This window comes from Zalophus californianus, chromosome 4, assembly GCF_009762305.2.
Source record: "Zalophus californianus isolate mZalCal1 chromosome 4, mZalCal1.pri.v2, whole genome shotgun sequence".
Taxonomy (NCBI): Eukaryota; Metazoa; Chordata; class Mammalia; order Carnivora; family Otariidae; genus Zalophus; species Zalophus californianus.
The window spans coordinates 15,561,223-15,583,047 of NC_045598.1; the positions used below are offsets into that span (position 1 = coordinate 15,561,223).

The 21,825-nt window shown below is 52.9% G+C and overlaps 1 protein-coding gene across 5 annotated transcripts in view; it reads right to left on the reverse strand.

Moving 5' to 3' along the window:
* ECE1 (endothelin converting enzyme 1) overlaps positions 1 to 21,825 on the reverse strand; it is a 112,863-nt gene that overhangs the window by 7,315 nt on the left and 83,723 nt on the right. For all 5 annotated transcript variants that reach the window (XM_027607504.2, XM_027607522.2, XM_035727142.1 and 2 more), the window contains 8 exons: positions 21,408 to 21,473; positions 20,178 to 20,369; positions 14,391 to 14,533; positions 13,070 to 13,184; positions 8,554 to 8,664; positions 6,710 to 6,808; positions 6,147 to 6,224; positions 4,524 to 4,627 (listed from right to left, as the gene is read on the reverse strand). In XM_027607504.2, the coding sequence (XP_027463305.1) occupies positions 4,524 to 4,627; positions 6,147 to 6,224; positions 6,710 to 6,808; positions 8,554 to 8,664; positions 13,070 to 13,184; positions 14,391 to 14,533; positions 20,178 to 20,369; positions 21,408 to 21,473 (908 nt within the window). The remainder of the gene's footprint in view (positions 1 to 4,523; positions 4,628 to 6,146; positions 6,225 to 6,709; positions 6,809 to 8,553; positions 8,665 to 13,069; positions 13,185 to 14,390; positions 14,534 to 20,177; positions 20,370 to 21,407; positions 21,474 to 21,825) is intronic.

Below are 21,825 nucleotides of genomic sequence, written 5' to 3' on the forward strand. Positions count from 1 at the left end.
AAAGTATGGACTGTGGACACCTGGAGGGGTCCTCACGTCCCTTTCAGGGGGTCTGCGAGGCCCAAACTATCTTCCATGATAATACTAAGACATGATTTGTCTTTTCCACCATGGTGACGTTTGCCCTGACGGTGGAAAAGCAATGGCGGGTGGAGCTGCGGGAGCCCATGAGTGAATCAAGGTAGTGGCCCGGGTTGTTCTAGCGGCCCCTGCCTTCCTCACCGGGAAAAACAAACCCATCTCACTGAGGAACATCGCTGACGAAGTAGCACGAGTTCTTCATGTTTTTTTAAGTTTTATTTATTTAAGTCATCTCCACACCCAGCGTGGGGCTTGACCTCATGATCCCGAGATCAAGAGTCGCGTGCTCTACGGACTGAGCCAGCCAGGTGCCCCACGGTTACCTAATGTCATTAAATCTAGACCCTTGAGTTAGAAGTGTCTTGATATTATTCGGTGTGACCAGATGGGAAGTCCACACGAGCACTTGCGCTTTTCTCACGGGACCCCCGTTTGCACTCGTGAGGATGACTGGCCAACCGGCATTTCAGGCTTGGCAGACATCTGGTATCCAGTAGACAGCTTGAAAATGAAAGGAAACAACTGACATCATCTGTTGCCGGTGATAAAAATTCAAGGTTTAAAAAAAACTTTGGGGGCGCCTGGCTGGCTTGGTTGGTAGAGCCACGCGAGCCTTGATCTCCGGGTTGCGAGTTCAAGCCCACACTGGGCATAGAGCTTACTTAAAAAAATAAGTATAAAAAAATTTTTTAAAGAAATTAAAAAATGACGGGTGCCTGGGTGACTCAGTCGGTTAAGCTTTCTGACTTTGGCTCAGGTCATCGTCTCAGGGTCCTGGGATCGAGCCCCGGCTTTGGGCTCCCTGCTCATCAGGGAGTCTGCTTCTCCCTCTCCGTCGGTCTCTGCCCCTCCCCCTGCTCTCTCTGTCTTCTCAAATATATAAATAAAATCTTTAAAAAATTTTTAAGAATTAAAAAACTTTGAAGTTTCAAGGAAAATTAATTAGTAAATTAATTAGCAAAATTAACGACAAGAACTTGTATCAGTCACCATAAACGTGATAGCTTCCAAACGCTGAAAGACTTTTTTATTTAAATTCAATTAGCCAACATATAGTACATCATTAGTTTCAGATGTAGAGTTCAATAATTCATCAGTTGCTAAAGACTTCTCTCAGGAGGTCAACAGTGATAAGAACAAAGGTGGATTTTTTGGGATATGGTATAATGAAAATGTCACTATTTAGAGGTATATAAAAGTCAGCAAGCCTTGTTCCAAATGACCAATGCATGATATTACAGATCATGGCTGGGTAAAAGATCCATTCAAAGTGCAAGACAGACTGACAGACTTTAGTGTAACAGAGCAGGAAAAGTTAATGGCTATGGGTTCAGGTTCCACAGTGCAACTAACCTTTAAGAAATTACGAGTTGCTGAGTTTTGGTGTCGTTCTCAACGAAGGATGTGCACAAGTACAGAAAGGCTACTAATTGGGCGCCTGGGTGGCTCAGTTGGTTAAGCGACTGCCTTCGGCTCAGGTCATGATCCTGGAGTCCCGGGATCGAGTCCCGCATCGGGCTCCCTGCTCAGCAGGGAGTCTGCTGCTCCCTCTGACCCTTCCCCCTCTCATGCGCGCGCTCTCTCTCTCTCTCTCTCTCTCAAATAAATAAATAAACAAAATCTTAAAAAAAAAAAGAAAGGCTACTAAAGCATCCCTCCCTTTTCCAACTTCATATCTGCATGAGACTAGATTTTCATTTGGGGGCAGAGGGGTGGAGGGAAAGGGAGAGAATTTTTTTTTTTAAATGGCACACCATTCAGTAAGCCTTCTTTTTGTTTTATTAAGATTTATTTATTTATTTATTTGACACACACACAGAGAGAGAGAGAGAGAGAGCACAAGCAGGGGGAGCAGCAGAGGGAGAGGGAGAAGCAGGCTCCCCGCCGAGCAGGGATCCCGATGCGGGGCTCGATCCCAGGACCCCGGGACCATGACCTGAGCCGAAGGCAGACGCCCAACTGACTGAGCCACCCAGGGAGAGAATTTTTTTTAAGACTTATTATTTTAGAGAGAGAGAGCACGAATGCGTGCACGCATGCAGGGGGCAGGGGCAGAGGGAGAGGTAGAGAGAGAATCTCAAGCCGACTCCTGCGGAGCATGGAACCCAACAGGGGGCTCAATCCCTCGACCCTGAGATCACGACCTGAGCTGAAATCAAGAGTTGGACGCTCAACCAACTGAGCCACCCAGGCGCCCTGAGAGAATCTTAAGCAGGTTCCACGACTAGTGCAGAGCCTGAGGAGGGGCTCGATCTCATAACCATGAGAACATGACCTGAACCGAAATCAAAAGTCAGATGCTTAACTGACTGAGCCACCCAGGAACCCCTAGATTTTCTTTATACATTTCAAAACAATATATTGCAATAAATTGAACATAGAAGCAAATATGAGAATCCATCTGTCTTCTATTAAGCCAGATATTAAAGAAATATGCCAAAAGTAAAATACTTTTTTTCTCACTATACTTTTTTTTTAAAGTTATTTTTTTAAAAGATTTTATTTATTTATTTGACAGAGAGAGAGAGACAGCAAGAGAGGGAACACAAGCAGGGGGAGCGGGAGAGGGAGAAGCAGGCTTCCCGTTGAGCAGGGAGCCCGATGCGGGGCTTGATCCCAGGACCCCGGGATCATGACCTGAGCCGAAGGCAGATGCTTAATGACTGAGCCACCCAGACGCCCCTAAAAAAGTTATTTTTCATAAAATTTACATTAAATTGATATAATCTCCATACACAAAGAGACTCTTTGGGTTCCAAAAATTTTTCAAGAGTGTAGAAGGGGGTGCCTGGCCGGCTCAGCTGGAAGAGATACGACTCACAGGGTTGTGAGTTCGAGCCCCACGTTGGATGCAGAGATTACTTAAATAAATAAAACTTTAAAAAAAAAAAAGTATAGAAGGGACCCTGATGGTAGAAACATTTGTCCACTCAATAATTTTTCTGGTGTGGAGGGGAAGCCCAGTGATGAGTGGAGTGAGACAGAAAGGACATTTTCTCCAAGAGCTTATTCACTCTGTCTCCTCCAGGTGAGCCTCAAAGAGATGTGTTGTGGGGTACTGAAGCCATGGGAAGATAGAAATCAAAAACATCATATTTATATTCAAATAATCATGGCTCCATACATTAATGGGCAGGAGGCAAAATTTATTTATTTTTTAAAAGATTTTTATTTATTTATTAGAGAGAGAGAGAGAGAGAGAGAGCATGTGCAGCGGGGAGGGGCAGAGGGTAAGAGAGAAGCAGATTCCAGGCTGGGCAGGGACCCTGACGTGGGCCTTCATCCCAGGACCCTGAGATGACCTGGGGCTCAATCCCAGGACCTAGATCATGACCTGAGCCAAAGGCAAGATGCCTGGAAACGATGGAGCTGCCCGGGCACCCCTAGGAGGCAGAATTTAAGTGAAAAATTTTAAGCTAAACTAAAAGATTTCAGATAAATTCGGAACCTTGTGGCAGTACCTGTGCCATATTCTGGAGATAAAAAACCGCCTTCCGTGCATTTAGGGGAGGGGATTCCTCTGCAGGAGACAGGAATCTTAAGAGGAAACAGATGTATAAACCCTTATTGGCCACGAGGGGGCGCCAGAAGCAAAGAGAATTCTTGCTTCCCCCTTTTGGTAAGATTTATTCTGCAAAATGTTTTAGGCGTGGGGGGAGCTTATTTTGAGAGCTAGAGCTGCGCTGAAAACGTATGAGTTTCCCGAGGAGACTGCTCAAAAAATGACAGAAACCAGGGCTCATTCCAGATTATTTTAAGAAGGTTTGAGGTCCAGGAAGAAGCTGTATTTAAAAAAAAAAAAGCTTCCCCCAGGGGGCGCCTTGGTGGCTTAGCGGCTTGAGGCTCCAACTCTTGGTTTTGGCTTGGATCATGATCTCAGGGTGGTGGGATCGAGCCCCATCTCGGGCTCCATGCTCAGCACAGAGTCTGCTTGAGAGTCTCTCTCCTTATCACTCCACTCGTTCTCTCTCTCCAATAAGTAAATCTTAAAAAATACCAAACAAACAAAAAACCCTCCCCAGAGGGTGCTGATGTGCAGTAAGGTTTGGGAACCACAGCTGTTGGGGGCCCATTCAGAATCTCCGCTAGCTGAGGGCCTCCTAGCGCTCACACTTGACTGTCAGACGGCTCCTCCCATCTTCTCTGCGAGTAAGGAGGCAGACGTTCCCAATGCTAAAGCGGGTGAGGCCAGGCTACTCTGTCCACCAGCGGGGTGCCAGGGGCACACAGACCCAGGCCAGTCCCAGCTCCTGGCTGGGCACACTTCCTCGGTCCCTGGTTTCTTCATCTGAAGAGTGGGAGAGCGACGGTGCCCGCTCCTCAGACGGCGCTTGTGACCGTTACGTCTGGCATCCGTGAGCGTGTGAGAAAAGCACGCTCGATCCAGAGCACCCCTGTGTTCCGGGCGCCAGTGCCCTCCCAGCAAGGCCCCGGGGACTCACTGGTCTCTGTTGGGAGCCTTCCTCAGCTGGTCGGCAGTGACCCTCCAGGAGAAGTTAAAAAACCGCATGGCGTTCTCAAAGTAGAGGTCCGGGACTGCGGTGTACTGGCCAAGAGGAAGCAGAGGTACGAGATCAGAGCGCGTCCGGGCTGGGAGGCCCCTCGGCTCCTTACACGCAGACCCCCTTCTTCTACAGCCGAGGAAGCTCAAACCCCGCAAGGTTAAGGGACTGGTCCACAGGTCAGAGGCCGGAATGGGAGTCTCGGGACTGCAGGCTTGGGTTCTTGCCGTGGCCCTGACCTTGCTGGGGCCTGGCACTCTCTCCCGTTCAAGGACACACTAAGAGCTTCACAGGGCTGCTCGGCACCCAGCAGTGTCACAGGCCTGCGGCAGTGCCTGGGCCTTAGACAGCGAATCTCTCCAGTGCTGTCCGACAGAACTGCCTGTGTTATCCAGTATGGCAGGCACCAGCCACACGTGGCTACGGAGCATTTCACATGCGGCTAGTGTGACTGTTACACTTAGATTTTAATTAACTAAAAACAGTAGGGGCTACAGCAGCTACCACACTGGATACCACACGAGTCGAGCTGGGGTCTATCTCTGAACTGTCAGGGGACAGGCATCACCGCACGCCTTCCTCAGCGCTCAGCCCAGCCTTTCGGCCCTTTTCAGGGGCAAGGTTCTTCCTCAGATCCACTCCAGAGCTTTCTGGCTTCCGTCAGAGCTCCGGTAAAATGCTAGACCTTGGAGACAGGACTCTGATCCTGTGGGCTGTGCCTGTCCCCAGGAATCCCCGGGTCTGTGCCGTGACACCCCGGAGCATCTTAAATTATCCTCGAGGAAAAAGGCTGCGGAGTGAGTCAGTCCCATATTCTCGGAAGCAATTTTAATATTCTTAGGTTTTAAATAGAGCCATGATGAGGGGTTATTATAATTGCAAAAATGCCTGAATTTCACAAATTTCAATCACAAGAAGATATAAAACTATCTTTCAGGGCAGAAGCACAATCCGTTTATGGGGACGACCTGCAGAAAGTTCTAACCACCAGGAATATATCAAGTATCCTTGTTGCCTCAATTAAGCTTAAACGTGCACTTGGGATTCACGCCTCCTTTTTCCCATTAGCATTTGGAGGTCCAAACGAGGTCCAGGTTTCTCTGGGAAGGGGGAAGACCCTGGGCAGAGAAGGCAATCCGGGGGGCCGGGAAGGAAGAGGTGGTATGAGGGGCTCCATTCCTCACTCCACCTCCTGCTGTTTTAGGGGCCTTCATTCTGTCTGTCCCTCCTAGGGTCGGCTCACCTCCATTATCCACCCCCCCCCCTTAAATGGAGCGTCTGGCCGGGCACATGGCACTGTTTGGTCCTGACTGCTGGGCACTGACAGTGGCTCTGGGGGGGGGGGGGGGCAGGGGCCTCCAGCAGGCCCAGGAGAGAAGGGGCACAGAACAGCCCCCTCGTGCCAGATCCATCCCCACACCCCACACCGACGGATCTGGAGACGCCTTGACAGTCCAGGTACCTCTCGCAGCCCACCTGGACCCAGCCTGCTTCTGCTCTTCCCCACGTGGGGAACCTCAGGGACATTCGGGAATGCAAGGGGGCAGGGTGGGAGCCACTCACATCATTGAACACTTTGTCGAGCTCCTTGGGGTCCATGATAAAGTTGGGGTAGCCTATCATGTTGTAGATTGCGTCCGCCTGCACAGGAGAGACACCAAGGACACTGAGCGCCCAGCAGGCCTGGCTGGGCTCAGGCTCTGGGCCAAAAGGAAATGGGCAGGCCCTCCCCCTCAGGGCTTCCGCATCTCTTTCTGGAAAGATCCCTCTCTTGCCTGACTTCTACTTACCCTTTGCGTCTCTGCTTCCCTCCTGAGGGAAGCCTTTGCTGGCCGCCACCCGCTGGACTATATCAGATCCTTCTTTCTCCATTAGACATGCCACAGCTCCCTGCATTTTTCCCTCACAGACTCAACATGGCTTATTTTTATATTGTCATTAATGCAATCGTGTGTTCAAGGCTGTCCCTCCACCCTGCTGGAATATTCACCCCTGAAGGCAGGACGGCATCCCTGCTGTGCTCACCAGATGTGACTGGTCTCGCTTCAGGCACCCCCTCCATCTGTGGGTGCGGCCCTCTAGGTGGGAAGCCTCAGCCACCCCTTCTGGCACTGGGCCAGCCTCACCTTTTCCTTGGCTGATCTCCGAGTGTCTTCATCCATCCACTTCAGGGTGCTCAGGCTTTCCTCAAACGCCTTCTTAATCTCTAGTATTATCTCGCTGGCCTGAGGAGACAGAAGCTGACCAGTGAGGTCCGGGCACTGGATGGGCACCCCATGTGGAAGGAGGCCAGAGTCTAAACTCAGGAATCAGCTCAAAGCTTCAGGCTCCTCAGTGCCCAGAACACTTAAGTCCTGCAAAACAAGACTGGACTTCCATAAACAGAGCATCAACACCACAGAAACTGAGGACAAGAAGTGCTGGAAAAGTCTCTCCTCTGCAGGACTTTTTCAGAGCCTTTATGGTGTAACACGAACTTCGATCCTTTTGGAGAGTGTAAAATTCATAGCCTTTCTCAGACTTACTGGACCACAGGATCCCTTTTCGATGGAATGGGCTTTAAAATCTAGAGAACCTGAGTTCTGACAAGCAGTTTCAGGCTGGAGATGAACAGCTCTTCTTGAGGGCAATAACGTCAGAGGCAGACTCAGAGCCCAAAGATTCTAGAGCAGAGGAAGGAAGGCACACAGCGGAAAGAGGAGAGGTCCTGACTGCCGACAGAACTAGACAAAGATTCTGTATCAGCCGCTCACAGGAGAGTTGCGTAAGGAAGTGAGTGTTTGCTAATGTTTGACTGCACATAATATCTACATAATTAAAATTAGTAAAAAAACTGTAACAAAAATATAATAGCTACCATTTGCAGAGCGCTTGTTTTCTGCCAGGTGTTCTGTGTGTAGCATTTTTCTTTTCTTTTTTTTTTTTTTAAAGATTTTATTTATTTATTTGTTAGAGAGAGAGAGAGAGAGAGCGAGCACAAGCAGGGGGAGCGGCAGGCAGAGGGAGAGGGAGAAGCAGGCTTCCCGCTGAGCGGGGAGCCTGATGCGGGGCACAATCCCAGGACCCTGGGATCATGACCTGAGCAGAAGGCAGACGCTTAACCAACTGAGCCACCCAGGCCCAGGCACCCCGTGTGTAGCATTTCATTTCCTGTCCTGCTACAGGATGGACAGCCCCGCTTCCAAGTCAACAGCAAAGGGAGAAAACTGTCCCAAATCACCCAACCAGGAGGTGATGGACCCAGGATCTGAACTGGGGCCTGGCTGACTTCATGCCCCTGGCCATGATGTTCCTCTGCCTGTCCAGACATGGGGTTACCCCCTGGGCTAAGAAAGATGTCACCCGTTAGGCCAGAGCTGCTCTGCCAACAGGATGTCCCTGGGCCCTTTGTTTCCCTTGGGGGTGGAGGAGGAGATGGCTGGAGTGGCCTCGCAGGCTTAGTGATAATGTGGCTTAAGTGCCCAGCACTCAGTGATAATAGCTCACAGCATTCAGGGCTTTAGAAAACAGGACCTTTGAGTGAAGGCTGGAGCCCTGGCCTGGAGTAGGAAAGGTCCAGAGCAGACCTGGAGCGTGGGCTGCCAAGTTCACGAGGGGCTAGTGCAGGTGTGCCGTCACGGGGGGCCAAGTTCACGAGGGGCTAGTGCAGGTGTGCCGTCACAGGGGGCCGAGTTCACGAGGGGCTAGTGCAGGTGTGCCGTCACAGGGGGCCGAGTTCATGAGGGGCTAGTGCAGGTGTGCCGTCACAGGGGGCCGAGTTCACGAGGGGCTAGTGCAGGTGTGCCGTCACAGGGGGCCGAGTTCACGAGGGGCTAGTGCAGGTGTGCCGTCACAGGGGGCCGAGTTCACGAGGGGCTAGTGCAGGTGTGCCGTCACAGGGGGCCGAGTTCACGAGGGGCTAGTGCAGGTGCGCCGTCACAGGGGGCCAAGTTCACGAGGGGCTAGTGCCGTCACAAGGGGAGGTACTCACTATGCTCTTGCTGTCCTCTGCAAAGGTCGCTTTGACAAACATGGGGCCCAGGGCGAAGCCCAAGTTGTTCTCTGTGTCGCTCACGCAGAACTTCCACCGAGGAAGACAGGTCTGGGAACACAAGGGAGAGGGGTTACTGGGCCCCGTCCTTCTTCCCAACCCTTGTCCATCTGGGAGGGAGCAGCTAACAGCTGGGGCCTGTGCTTCCTTCCAGAACCTCAGGAAGACTTTTCTGACGCAGTGGGGGAAGTTATTTTAGGCACTGCACCAAGAGGCCACAGAATATTGCTCATCGCTGCCATCTACTATTTCCTGAATGCCAGGCTCTGTGCGCAGCACGTCATGAATGGTATCTCACCGAGCCATCAAAATGATCCTGGAAGGCAGAGCCGTGGGCCTTGCCAGATGAGGACACAAGACAGACACTCAGCAAGGGGAAGTCACCGGTCCAGGGTCCCCCGGCGAGCAGGGGGTGTGGCAGTGATGGGACTCTGACATGCCTGACCGCACACCCCACACCCCCATCCCTACCCTACCCTACCCCCTGGGGAAGGCGGCAGATCCTGGTGTCAAAGACTTGAGAAGTTACCTTGTCTACCCTCTTGCAACAGGAAACCCATCCCAGAAGGCCAGGACCCAACCCCATTGAAAGCCTCCCAGAGGAAGGGGCTGAGATGTCATGGTCACCCGTGGTCTCACCCACCAGCCTGCTCGACGACGACACCTCTGCGGAGCTGGAAGCGGGCACCCCGCAGGCTGCAGCCTCATGGAGCGTGGCTCCAGGAAGCACACCCACGCGGGTTCCTGCCCCCCCCCCCGGCTCCCCTGCCCTCCGTGACCACCAGGGGTGGCCCTGCTCCCGGAAATCCCTAAATCCCTCGTGGGGCCTCCTGACCCCAAAGAACAGGTGGTAAAAACCACCAGGCTCAGGGCAGCCTGCTTCAGAACACTTTTCCAACTGAAAACAACCAAATGCCCACCAACAGGCGGCTGGATAAACAAAATGTGGTATTTTTATACAACAGCACGCTACTTGGCAACAAGAAGGAGTGAATTACTGATACACACAACATGGTTGAATTTCACAGCCATTAGCTGAGAGGCCAGGCGAACAGGAGCACACGGCGCATAATCCCGCCCCCGCCCAGCCACACCCACCGGGGGATCTTCTGCTCCTAGGACGCTGGATGAACTCGTCACAGGAGTGTGTCTGTGTGGAGTGGGCTTTCGGTTTTGTGGGTGATCTCCTCTGTCCAGGGTAACACATTTCCTTTGTCCACTGAACTGGGTACTTAGTGTATACTGCACATTTTACAGTATGTAAATTATACCTTAGCTAAAGAAATTTCTTCCATGAAAGAAGGGAAGGAAATAAAGGGCATCTCAGCCTTCCCTAAGTTTAGCGGCCCAATTCTTTTAAGCTCTCCCACCCATGTGTCCGTTTAGACGCCCTCCCCTCCCCACAACCCGCCCACATCTGGCTGAGGCTGCCCACGCAGGAGGTCAGGACCAGGGACCTTGAACTCACGGGCTCCGTGGGGGTCCCAGGCCCTGATGGCTGAGTCAGGAGCTGAGTCTCACTGCCTTCTCAGGAGAGCTTTTGCATAAGCCCACTCACTCACTCATTCATTCATTCGTTCGTTTGTTCGTTCATTCATTCACATGTCCAGTGCCTTCTGGAGAGTTCCTCTGCACCTGGATTATGCTAGGTGTTTGGAACCTAGAGACAAATTGGTCATGGGCCTTGCCCTCGAGGGGCTCAAGAGGGGCTCAATGGAAACACTCAGAACACCCAGTGGGAGAGACAGACACGTAATAACAGCAATGGTAGCAGCGACAGTAGTTCGTGCTTGCTGAGTGTTTACCGGGTGTGGGCCCTAACTCATATAATCCTCCTAATAACCCCATGAAGCAGGTACCCCCTGTGCTCCTGCTTGCAGATAAAGAACATGGCTTGGAGTGCTTTAGCCTTTGGGACAGACTTTTGGGGATCCCTTCGTGTAATCCCAGACAACCCCGGGTCAGCAGGCTAGGGATTAGTTACTCCTTTTTACACTTGGGAAGACAGCCCTCTGCTCCAATGAAGTGATTTGCCTAAGGTTGTGTGATTAGAAGAACCATTTCAAACACAGATCTTCTGACCCAAAGTTCTGTGCTGTTTCCTTATACCATGCACAGGGCACACAGGGGCTCTGGCCCACAGCCCCCCACCTCTAGGGTCTCCCAATTGCCCTTGCTTCTGCCAAGAACTCCCGGCCAACTCCCACTGCCTCCCACTGGTTAGAGCAGCACCCCTGCACTCTGAGCTTGGCCCGGGGAAGCTCGCTTGCTTGCTCGCTTGCCCTATCTAATCATCTATCTAATCATCTATCTATCTGTCTGTCATAGGAAAATATATGTAAGATTTACCATTCTAACTGTTTGAAATGTACAGGTCAGTGGTGGTAGGCATATTCACACTGCTGTGCAACCAATCTCTAGAACTTTTCATCTTGCAAGTATGAACCTCCATACCTATTAAACAACTCCCTATGCCTGCCTCCCTGCCCCCGCCCCCCACCCCCTGCAACCACCAGGAAGCTCAACGTTAACTTCTCGCTCCTGCAGAGGCTGAGCGGGGTAGGGCTCCCGGGGGTGGGGTGGGGCTGTGGAACCAGACGTGCTGGGATTGAAACCACACTCCCCACTTAAGAGCTGTGTGAATTTGAACAAGGCCCTTCCCTTCACAGAGCCTCGGTGTCTTCATCCATAAAACGGGCTGATGATAATAGATCCTAACATACAGCTGGTATGGAAACTTGGTGACATAATGCCTATAAAAGGCAAACATCTAATAATAATACCTTTTATTATCATCATCATCATTAGTGAGTGGCTGAAAGTGCCGAGTAGTCATGGTCATCCAGAGCTGGGTTTGAATTTGAGCTTGGCTGCCTCCTTGCTCGGTGACCTGGGAAGCCCTTCACTGCCCAGAGCCTGTTTGCCCCTCTGCATCCGGGTGGGTAAGCAACAAGGCAGGTGCACACTCCACACACAGCAGTATCTCTGTAACTACCATCCCGGGTCCTGCTCACTCTTCCTGTACAAAGTCCCCTGGGAGGCCACATGCTCCAGAGGACAGAGTTCGTGCCTTGTCACGTCTGTGACCCAGGGCTCACCTGGGCCCGGCCCACGGTGGGTGCAGGTGGAGCAGGAAGGCAGGTGGCTCTTGTGGCTGAGGCCCCGTGGTGCCCTCAGAAGCCGCTCTTATTCCCAGCCACACTCTCCCTCAGTCCCCTTCCTGCCACAGGTGGGTGTACATGGGGATGGCACAGAAAAGGGGAACTCTTTGCAGGATGGACCCCAGGACTGGAGGCAGGAGCCCACGTCCTGTCATTCTCTGCCAGTCCTTATCTGGCTCTGTCCCCGCCACTGGACTCCGGGAAGGGCCACAGGGGCAGGGTCAAGCTAGAGCCAGCTCTGCCCGTCCCCTGGGGTCTGGCTAGCTGCCATCCTGGGTGGGGCAGGGTGCACTGGGTGGGCTTGGCACCCCTGCCTCTACTGCTCTGCAGCTGGGGCACCTCCCTGGGGCCCTGACTTCCTGTGTCCCATCAGCACATATGAGGACCTCTTGCAGGGGATGTGGGCCCTTGGGGCACAGACCCCCACCTCACTTGTCTCCGTGTTCCCACATGGGACTCCTGTCCTGTCTGTTGGCTGCACGAATGAGAGGGGGACAGTCACCTCCTTGGAGAAAGAGTGAAGTGGCCAGGGAGCTTCCTATCTGGGGCGGGGTCCTGAGGGAGGGAGTGAGGGTTCTGGAGCCCTGGGCCCTCTGGAAGAATGGACTGCCAGGGGTCATGTTGGGGGCCTCTGAAGGAGAGTGGAGACCACCTGGTCAGCCTAAGAGGGTAACAGCCAGCAGCACTTGTGCAGTCTTACCACAAACCAGGGGCTACACCAAGGGTTTTGTGTTTATGGGGAAGGAGCAGTATGACTGGGGGTCCCCTGCATAAAACAGGGGTGATGATCACATCCAGCTCACGGGGATATGAAGATCACATGAGTTAGAGGAAAGTGTTTATTATCAACATCACTGAGAAGGGGTTGGAAGAGAGAGAACAGAAGGCACCTTTTGCTGTAAAGAAGCTATATCTCTAAGATTCCTCTTTTTTTTTAAATTTAAGTAATCTCTACACCCAACTTGGGGTTCAAACTCATGACCCCAAGATGCATGCTCTTCCAACTGAGCCAGCCAGGTGCCCCTCTAAGACTCCTCTTTACCCCCTAAGACCCAGTGTAATCATTTCCTTCTGGAAGCTTCTGTCCACCTCCAACTAGCTTAGATCTAGCCCTTGTGCCCAGGGACATCCGAGTGGACCCCTTCAGAGGCCCTCTCCATTCTCTGCCTACCCTCTACCTCCCTCACAAGTTCCACGGCTCTGGGGGACACCGAGGTTGCAAGAGCCTCCAACCCAGGGCCTGGCACACAGTAGGTGCTCAGCAGGTGAAAGGGAATGCACTGGAACAGGCTCACCTTCTTGGTCCCATACATGACTTCCATGAACTTCTCGTCGGCATCCTGAAAGCGCTGATCAAGGAAGGAACTTGTCTTCCGTACCAGGTTCCAGATCATGTAGTTGTTCAGCAGGCTGGGGCAAGAGGAGATCAGACAGCTCAGAAGGGCCCAGAGCGGGGAGCATCACAGCACTACCCACACTGACCTTTAGGGGGCGATCAAACCTGGCCTTTGGATCGCAGGCTCTTCCCTCGCCTCACCTGCCCCAGTTTGACAGGTTACTGCTTACCAAGCACATAGAATGTCAGCTCTTCAAGGCAGAGCCTAGGGTCCTCTCTGAACACCCCTCGGTGCCTAGTGCAGGGACTTGTGTTTGGCACATAGCTGCCTTTTGTTTCTGTCTGGGAGCCGTGAGGCAGCATGGAGACTCCCCCTGGATGGGGTGTGCTACTGGGCTGGTGTCCCAGCCAGAAGGCCAGAGATGGGGGAGGGGGCCTCAGAACAGGAGGGGCAGGAAAGTGAGCTCACTGCCCCCTCCCCTCAGGGCCCAGAGACTCCTCCGTGGCTATTGTCACCTTTCCAAGGAAATCACCTTAGACAGTGAACATCTAGGCTCGAACTGGAACCAACCGAAATGTGTGACAGTAGGGATAGGAGTGAGTCAGTAATCACAGCTATACTTGATGGAAGGATGCAGAGCCACGCGGAAGGAGGTCCAGGGAGTGCGGGATAACATGGGGAAAATGCTTTTGATGAAGGTCAAGGGAAAAGCAGATTACCCATGTGATCACAAGGATGCAGACGAAAACGACCTACGTATTAGAAAACTCACCTCCCTCCCTCCCTCTCTCTCTCACACATACACACTTTCCCTTCTTTACAAACACACACATACACACCCCATAGAATCAACAGTAGTGTCTGGGTAATACTCATTTTTTTCTATTTTGTCTGTAGTTTTCAAAAACCTCCACAACAAATCTTTAAAATTATTTAAAAAATCATAAACACTACCCACAAATATCAGCGAACAACGAGGCCCATTCCGTGTCATTCCCTCACTCGGTTCTCACATCCTCACAGGGTAGGTGCTATTTCCATCCCCAGTTTATGACGGGAGCCTGAACCCGAGAAAGGGCGAGAAACTTGCCCAAGGCTACAGAGCTGGTGGGCGGAGAGGCTGGGATCTGAACGGGCTGCCTCTCCCCAGGGCCCACTCCCCGGAGTCAGTCTGTCCCCCACTGCCCCTGCCCGTCTGGCCCCGAGAAGAGCAGGGCGGTGTGGGACCCCAAGGGCTGGCTGTGAGAGGCGGGGTGCCAGGCCGCTGGCCGTCCCTTACCATTTGTCCGTGTTGTTGATGAGGGTGGACACCTGCCCCAGGTACTCCTTGTCGTAGACAACAATGGGCTCGGACTCATTGATCTCCACAGGGTAGAAGATGGTGTTGAGAAAGGGCAGCCAGCTGATGGTGGGCGCCAAGGCCTGGAAGGGAAGAGACAGGGTGACTGCAGCTGAGCTGCCTCCGGGGCGCTCTTCCCTAGAAGGCGCCATCATGCCTCCAAAGAGCTTGGCACCGACAGGGCACCGGGCACTGGGCAGATACCACACTCAGGCTGCCTGGCTTCCGTCAGAGATGCTGGAGACAGAACTCTAAGGAGCCAAACACCAACTTCAACTTGCAATGGAGCTGGGACGGAATACAGCGGACATGGGGACGGCAGCAGTAGCTGCCCGTTCATCAAGCCCTCCTGTGCCAGACGCCATGGCAAAGGACTCCCACGTCTTCTCTCAGTTGGACCTCGGGACAGGCCTAGGTGGTAGGTACCATTATCCCCACTTTAGGGATGAAGAAACTGAGCCCCAGACAGGCCTATAATGGAAAACTGTGGAGCATCTGGAGCCACACTGCCTGGGTTCATAATGCGGCTCTCTTACTTACCAGCTGTGCAACCTTGAGTAAGTGGATGAACCTCTCTGTGCCTCGGGGTCTCATCTGAAAAGTGGTTGCCTCATTGTAATAGAACTCACCTCGGAGGCTCGGTGTAAGGATTAAATGGGTTAATGCTGTCTGTTCTACTCAGCATGTGCTTCTGTAATACCAATTAGCTTCTACGTGATTTAGTCTATATGACTGCTAAATTCAAGAACGACAGCAGTATAAAGTGTCAACGCTTTGGTCCACAGGTGATTTTTCTCAGGCATGGGATCTGAAAAAGCAAGCTCAGAAGGACAACCTTCAGCAAGAAAGGAAAAGCCCTCAACTCAGCTGATGCACAGGAAGCTGGTCAACTCCATTTTTTAAAATAAGATTTTATTTATTTATTTATGGGGGGAGGGGCAGAGAAAGAGAGAGAGGGAGAGAGAGAATCCTAAGCAGACTCAGCACTGAGCGTGAAGCCTGATGCAGGGCTCGATCTCCTGACCCTCAGATCATGACCTGAGCCGAAATCAAGAGTTGGATGCTTAACTGACTGAGCCACCCAGATGTCCCTGGTCAGCTCTATTTTAAGATAATTTAAAATGAGCGCCTGCCAACAGAGCTCGCCCCCCCCCCCCAAAAGAGGCACTGGCGGGCTTGGGGTACCGCGCAGCTTGGAACAGCTAGCTTGCTCTTGGCCCACCTAATGGCGGCCCCACTGCCCAGGGCTCATCTGTCTGCAGAGTCTCTGTGTCTGCAGCCAGACTTTCCCCTTCCCACCGGGCAGGCTCCACTCACGCTGAGCTCTCTCTCCAGGTTCCAATTATTGCTTTGATTACAAACTTGCACAACTTTTGGGTTTAATTGTGGTAAGACACACAAACATACAGTGTACCCTCTTAACCATTTTTAAGTGCCCAGTCCAGTCCTTAAGTACGTTCACGCTCTTGTGCAACCACCACCACCATCTGTCTCCAGATTTCATCTTGCAAAATGGAAACTTACACCTATTAAACAATAATCCCTCCAGCTCCCTCCCCTGAGCCCCAAGGAAGCATTATTCTCCTTTTAGTCTCTGTGAATTTGACGGCTCTAGCTACCTCATATAAATGGAACCATACAGTGTTTGTCTTTTTGTGAGTGGCTTATTTCACTGAGCATCATGTCCTTAAAGTTGCCCGACTTTTGAATCTAATTGTAAGCGTTTATACAATTAATGCGAGCTTCATAAACTGCAGGCGACCGGAACTCTAAGTCCTGCTTTCCCCATATGTCTTGTAATTTTTAGTAAATTTCTTGTCCTGTGATTCTCCAGAATGCAGTGTTTTCTGAACTACACACACTGTGTGATACAGCAAAAGTGCTTATCTGCATCAGTCACTTAGAATGGTATCTGGTACGTAACAACCGCTCAATCCTCAATCAATATTAGCTATTACCATCATTCTCAAGGTCTCCCAACAGTGGGTCTGGGGTGAACGATTCCAAATTCTGTTCTCTGTTCCCTTGAGAAAGGGCAAAACGGAAGACAAAGGCAGTGAGAGACACATTACACACGGCTTTCAGATGGTAAGATCGATCAATAACGTAAAATCAAACCATAACATCAGATGAATCTATAACCTGCTGGTAAATCCCTATGATGTCCTCAGGGAGAGCAGTCATAAAACCCTCCACTTACCAGATACTGATGAGCTAAGGTGACCCTTCCTGAGGTCACACAGTTAACCAGTGACTGGGCGTGTCTAATAGCCAGGCTCACCCATCTCTCCGGTTTCAAAGGGCAGCTCAGCTGCTGGGGAGCAAGGACCTCAGACGACAGAGGAGGGCAGCTCCCACAGGCAGTGACATACTGGCTCTTGGTCAGGCCGGGGGGGAGGTGTTTGTGTTCACACCGTGACCCACCGCAAACTACTCACGCGGTTGGGCAGAGCAGAGCCCAGTGGGCTCCAGCACATCCCGGCCTGCCCGGCAGTAAGATGACCCAAGTGAGTCTCGGAGTGAGAAGACTTGGATCAGAGTCCCCACCGTGACCCAGTTCTGGGAGCTCAAGTCATTCTGGAGCCTGTCCCTGAGACGGGGACGATAATTCTCCCACCCCCACCCCCCACGGTCGGCTGCTCTGGACCTCGTGGGGATGGCCTGCTCATTCAGCCTGAGCTGCCTCTCTCCCTACCCTAGCCTGTCCATTTGCTCTCTCTTCCTGGCAGGAGCCCCTCAGGCAGGTCAACCTCTGGGGCTTCTCCATTACGTTTCCGGGGCTGCAAAATGGGGGTGGTGGTGTCCAGGTGAGATAGTCAAATGGGGCTCGGCACTGAGAGACACCTGCTTGCATGACCTGCTGGCAAAGGCGCCTGGGAGATTCACTAAGTTTACAGAATGTCATTGTTGATGCATTTAACGAGAGCTTTACAAGCTGCAGGTGACTGGAACACTCTAATCAGGGCACAGCCATCAGGGGGTGATAAATCCCTATGTACTTAACACAGCCTGTTTCTTTAGGGAGAACAGGTGTTCTGTGCAGGTAAACTCCCACAACCCCAGATAAGGTGCGTGTTGAATACCAGAATGTTCACATTTTCAATCTTGCTTTAGTGAACGCCTAACTTAGACATGTGTGCCTCCATCTGTCTCCATGGCGATGGCTGTTTTAACTGACCAGGACGTTCTACTTGTGACTCAAATCCTTTGGGGCACACCAGTCGGCTCTATTTTCCAGCGCTGCAGCCAAAGGGTACTGCTGGTCACCAACCAACCAGCTCGAGTAGGCTTGCAAATAAGAGAAAAGAAAGATGCTATCAGACTTTATCTCAGCTGGAGAATTTAGAGCAGAGAATAGGGCTCATTCCCAAACAACTTCTGATGTGGAAGGTCCTGGAGAGGAACGAGAAGGTCCTCAGGCCCCTCCAGAGAAGCAACAGAAGGATGTTTGATTCAGGGATCTGAATTCAGACTCTGCTGAGGGCTAGCCTTGAACCACTCTGTATTCTGGTGGGGCTAGCCATACTGTGAAGGCTGGTGCACCTTTCCTAGAGTCACCTGGGGTATAGGAAGAGAACCAAATTTCCAGATACCAGGGAACAGCAAGATAGTCTCTGTCCAAGGTTGGAAGGAATCAAATTGGTTAAGTGCTGGAGACGTGGGCTGGCATCACCACCAACAAAGGAATAATACTAATAATGATTACTATAATACATTTGAAGTGTGCGTGTCAGTTTACAAAATGAAATTCCAGGTAGAGATTCTTTTGGAGGATAGGCTTCAGGGATCCAGGACTTAATCTTTAGATGTTAGACATAATTTTTTTATATCTACATATGCCCAGTTCCTCTGGGAGACACTCCACAGTTTTCAACTTGTTCTCAAAGAACCCTGTGGCCAGAGTAAAGAACCACTGCCCCTTATGGGGACAGGGGCTGCCCCTCATCTGTCCCTGCATTCTGGAACACAGCAGGTATAAAGGAGCGAGCGAAGCCCCATCTTACAAGGAAGGAAGTCGAGGTGCGAAGAGGGGGGGGGGTTGTGTGACTTGCCCAGGGTCACACAGCTCATTGTGGGGCTGGGCCAGAGCAGTCTTCTGACCCCAAGCCCAGGGCTCGTCCCTCCGCTAATGTCTTCCCCACCCCGGCAGCTCTGCAGCAGGGGAGGGAGGGGGAAAAGAGAAAAGCCATGTGACAGGGTGCCAAGGGGTCGAAGCCGGAAGCCACGCCGGGGCGGGGGTGCTCAGGGCTACCGTGACTTCTCTGCCACTCTTGGGGTAGTCAACCGGAACCATGGCCACTGGGCGGTGGGGGGGGGGGGAGGCCTGGGCAGCCGCGGGGGCCCTTCCTGGGTTGAGAAGCAGGCGGCTGGAGCAAACCAAACTGCATCACGCAAACAGCATCTCCTCCAACCGCTGGGCCTCAGGGCAGAAAAACAGTGCCAGATGGCAGCCAACGGTCGGCTGATCTCCGTAACCACCACACAGCACCGCTCCCCCCGAGGCCAACTTCTCTGGGGACCTCAGGGGCAGCGGACACCCACAAGCGGCCCTCCTGCCCTCAGCCCCAGCTCTGCCTGGGCTGCTGTTCCACCCGGGACAGCCCGCCGGCCTGGTGACCGCTCACCCACTCATCAGACTCCCCTTCCTTGGCTCCGTCCCACCCCCCATCCTACGGCCCTCCTTTTCCCAAAGCATTCAGCAGTGAGTCTGGGACTGTCTCCTCGTTGGTGTGCCTCCCTAGCCCGGAAGCACCTCCAGAGCGAGGCCCGAGGGTGTCCCCGTATACACCTGTCAGGGGGAGGGGTGGAGGGAGAAAAAGTGTAGGGACATAGGTGTTCCTCCTGAAAGGGGAAGAAATGAGCCAACTCAAATGGATGGGCAGGACCTGGCCGGTCAAGGAAGAGCAGGAGGGAGGAGACGTGTTGGCGGAACCCCAACACAAAGTGGGGCACAAGAGGCCTATCATCCTCCCCAGCGGGGGAGCAGGCCTCCCCAGGCATTCCTAGGCAATGGCAGGGAACAGGAAGACTGGCCAAGGCCATTCTGCTGATTCCTCTGTGACCCTGGGGACCTGGGCTAAGACCAGACACCGACACACGGTGAGCTGGAAAGATGGAGCTGGCAGGCAATCACCTCAACTCACCACCTGCAAGTCCCGAGGAGCCACCAGGGGGCAGCCTTTGGCTTTGGCAGAGGGGCCGCTGGCTTCACCGCTGGGTTACACCCAGCGACAGGGAGCAACCCCATTATACCTCCAGGAGGTTGCCAGGGGCCATGGTCAAGAGCAGAGATCCCACGAGCCATGCCTGAGTCCAATGTCCAGCTCCCCTGATACTCAGGGAGCCTCAGGGCCTTGAACATGTCACTCAACCTCTTGTTTTGGAAAAGGAAGAAGGGACTACAGAACCCACCCCTCACAGCTATTGTTTGCTGTGCACCAGGCTCAATGTGACTGGGGCTGGGGCTTGAGACCAGAAATGCCCAATCAGCGTGAGCGATTATCATCCTGATAGAGCCTCCCCAGGTACATGCTGTTACGGAAAAGCTGTGTGGCCTCTAGCAGGTAACTGAATCTCTCTGAGCCTCAGTTCTCCCATCTGCAAACTGGGCTAACAACCATCCCTGCTTCATAGGGCTGTTCTGAGGATCTGATGAAGTGGGTACAAAAACCCCAGCCCAGTGCCCTATGCCCTGAAGCCCTGGGCCTGTCCCGGGCTCCATGTTACCTGCAGTTCCGCAGCAGTCACTTTGTGGTAGATGAGCTCCTCGTCTCGGCGCTTCTCTTGGGGGATGGTGATATTGGCCAGTGCCGTCTCAAAGTCCAGGATCTGTTGCATCTGGGGCCGGATGGTGTCTTCGTCCCCTCCACCAAGCAGCTTGCCCAGCTGGACCATGTAGTTCAGGTATCCTGTCAGCACCTGGGGGCCCGGCACCCGCTATATGTCAGTGCTGCCACCCACGGCCTACTGGACAAGGCTGGCGGGCGCGGCGGGGCCAGCCCAACGCAGGAAGCCACCGCCAACCCACCGGAGGGATGGTTCTGGCTCTGCACCGCCTCACTGGCTGCCCACGGCACTCAGGACAAAGCCCACACGTCCCCGGCAGGTGGGTCCCTGCGGTCCCGGCCCACACCCCCTCTCAGATGCTCGGCCCGTGAAAGTCACCAACAGACCATCTTTCAGTTCTTAGAACACCTTTTTTCTGAGCTGCGCTTCTCTACGGTGTCCCCAGATCCGAATTAGGTTCCCGTGTTCAACTTTCTCCGCTCACCCTTGAGCTATCACAATTTGTCACTATGCCTCTTACTGGCTGGTTAGCTAATTAACGTCCGCCTCCCCTGCTAGACTCCAAGCCCCGTGGGGCGGGGACCGCGCCCGTCTCAGTCACCACTACCCCCCCAGCAGTGGGCAGATGATGCAGGGAGAGACGATGAACCTCAGGAGAGGTTTCCCCGGGACATCGTGAGAGGCATGGGTTTCAGAGTCAGCGGGTCTCAATGAGAATCTCAGCCTCACCACTGTGGGACCTTGAGTGGGTCACTTAGCATCTCTGAGCCTTGCTCTCTCTCTTCTGTAAAAGGCAAGGTAAAAATAACACCCACGTGGCAGATGAGGTGAAAGAGGTTCAGAGATGTTCTGTACCTGAAGGGCTACCAGGAGGGCCAGAGGTGAGTATATAAGCACACCTGCCACCCACAAATGACAGTGGCCATTACTGTTGCCTTGCTCTGACACCTATCCCTGCCTCTTGTGCTCACGACGCCTGAATGTGAAGCAGCCAGCCAGGGGGAGGCTCCCCTCCCCTGCCAGGGACTGCCCAGCACCCACCAGGTAAGTGACACCTCCGTGCAACTCCAGCTTTGAAGACCCACACAGGTGTGGGCACTGAGGGGACATCAACAGGGTAGAACGTCGTGGGGTGTGGGCTGGGAGCCACTCCCTCTGAATCACACTCACCTTCTCATTTTCAGTTTTGTTCAGGTAATAGTCCCTTGAGGGTAAGCCCAGGCCAGACTGGTCCACCTGGAGAGAGGAAGACAGGAGTGAGGGGGCGCTCCTGTCACACGTGTACACGGTCCACTGCAGGGACAGCCGGTACATGGCAACGCGGGACCAGGCTGGGCCCCAGCAGGAGCAGAAGCTGGTTGCGGAGGTCCCTGGGCGGGGCACCGCACCTCCACTTAACGAAATACTTCCCAAGACGGTGCAGTGGTTAAGAGCTACTCACACCCGGCATGGCCTTAGTCAAGTTACTGAAGGTTTCTGATCTTCCGGTTCTTTCTCTGGAAAATTGGGGAACTAGAATCTCACCCTCAGAGCTGGAGAGAGGATTCAAGGAGAGATTGCCAGGAGAGGATGTGCTGAGGGTCCGGCA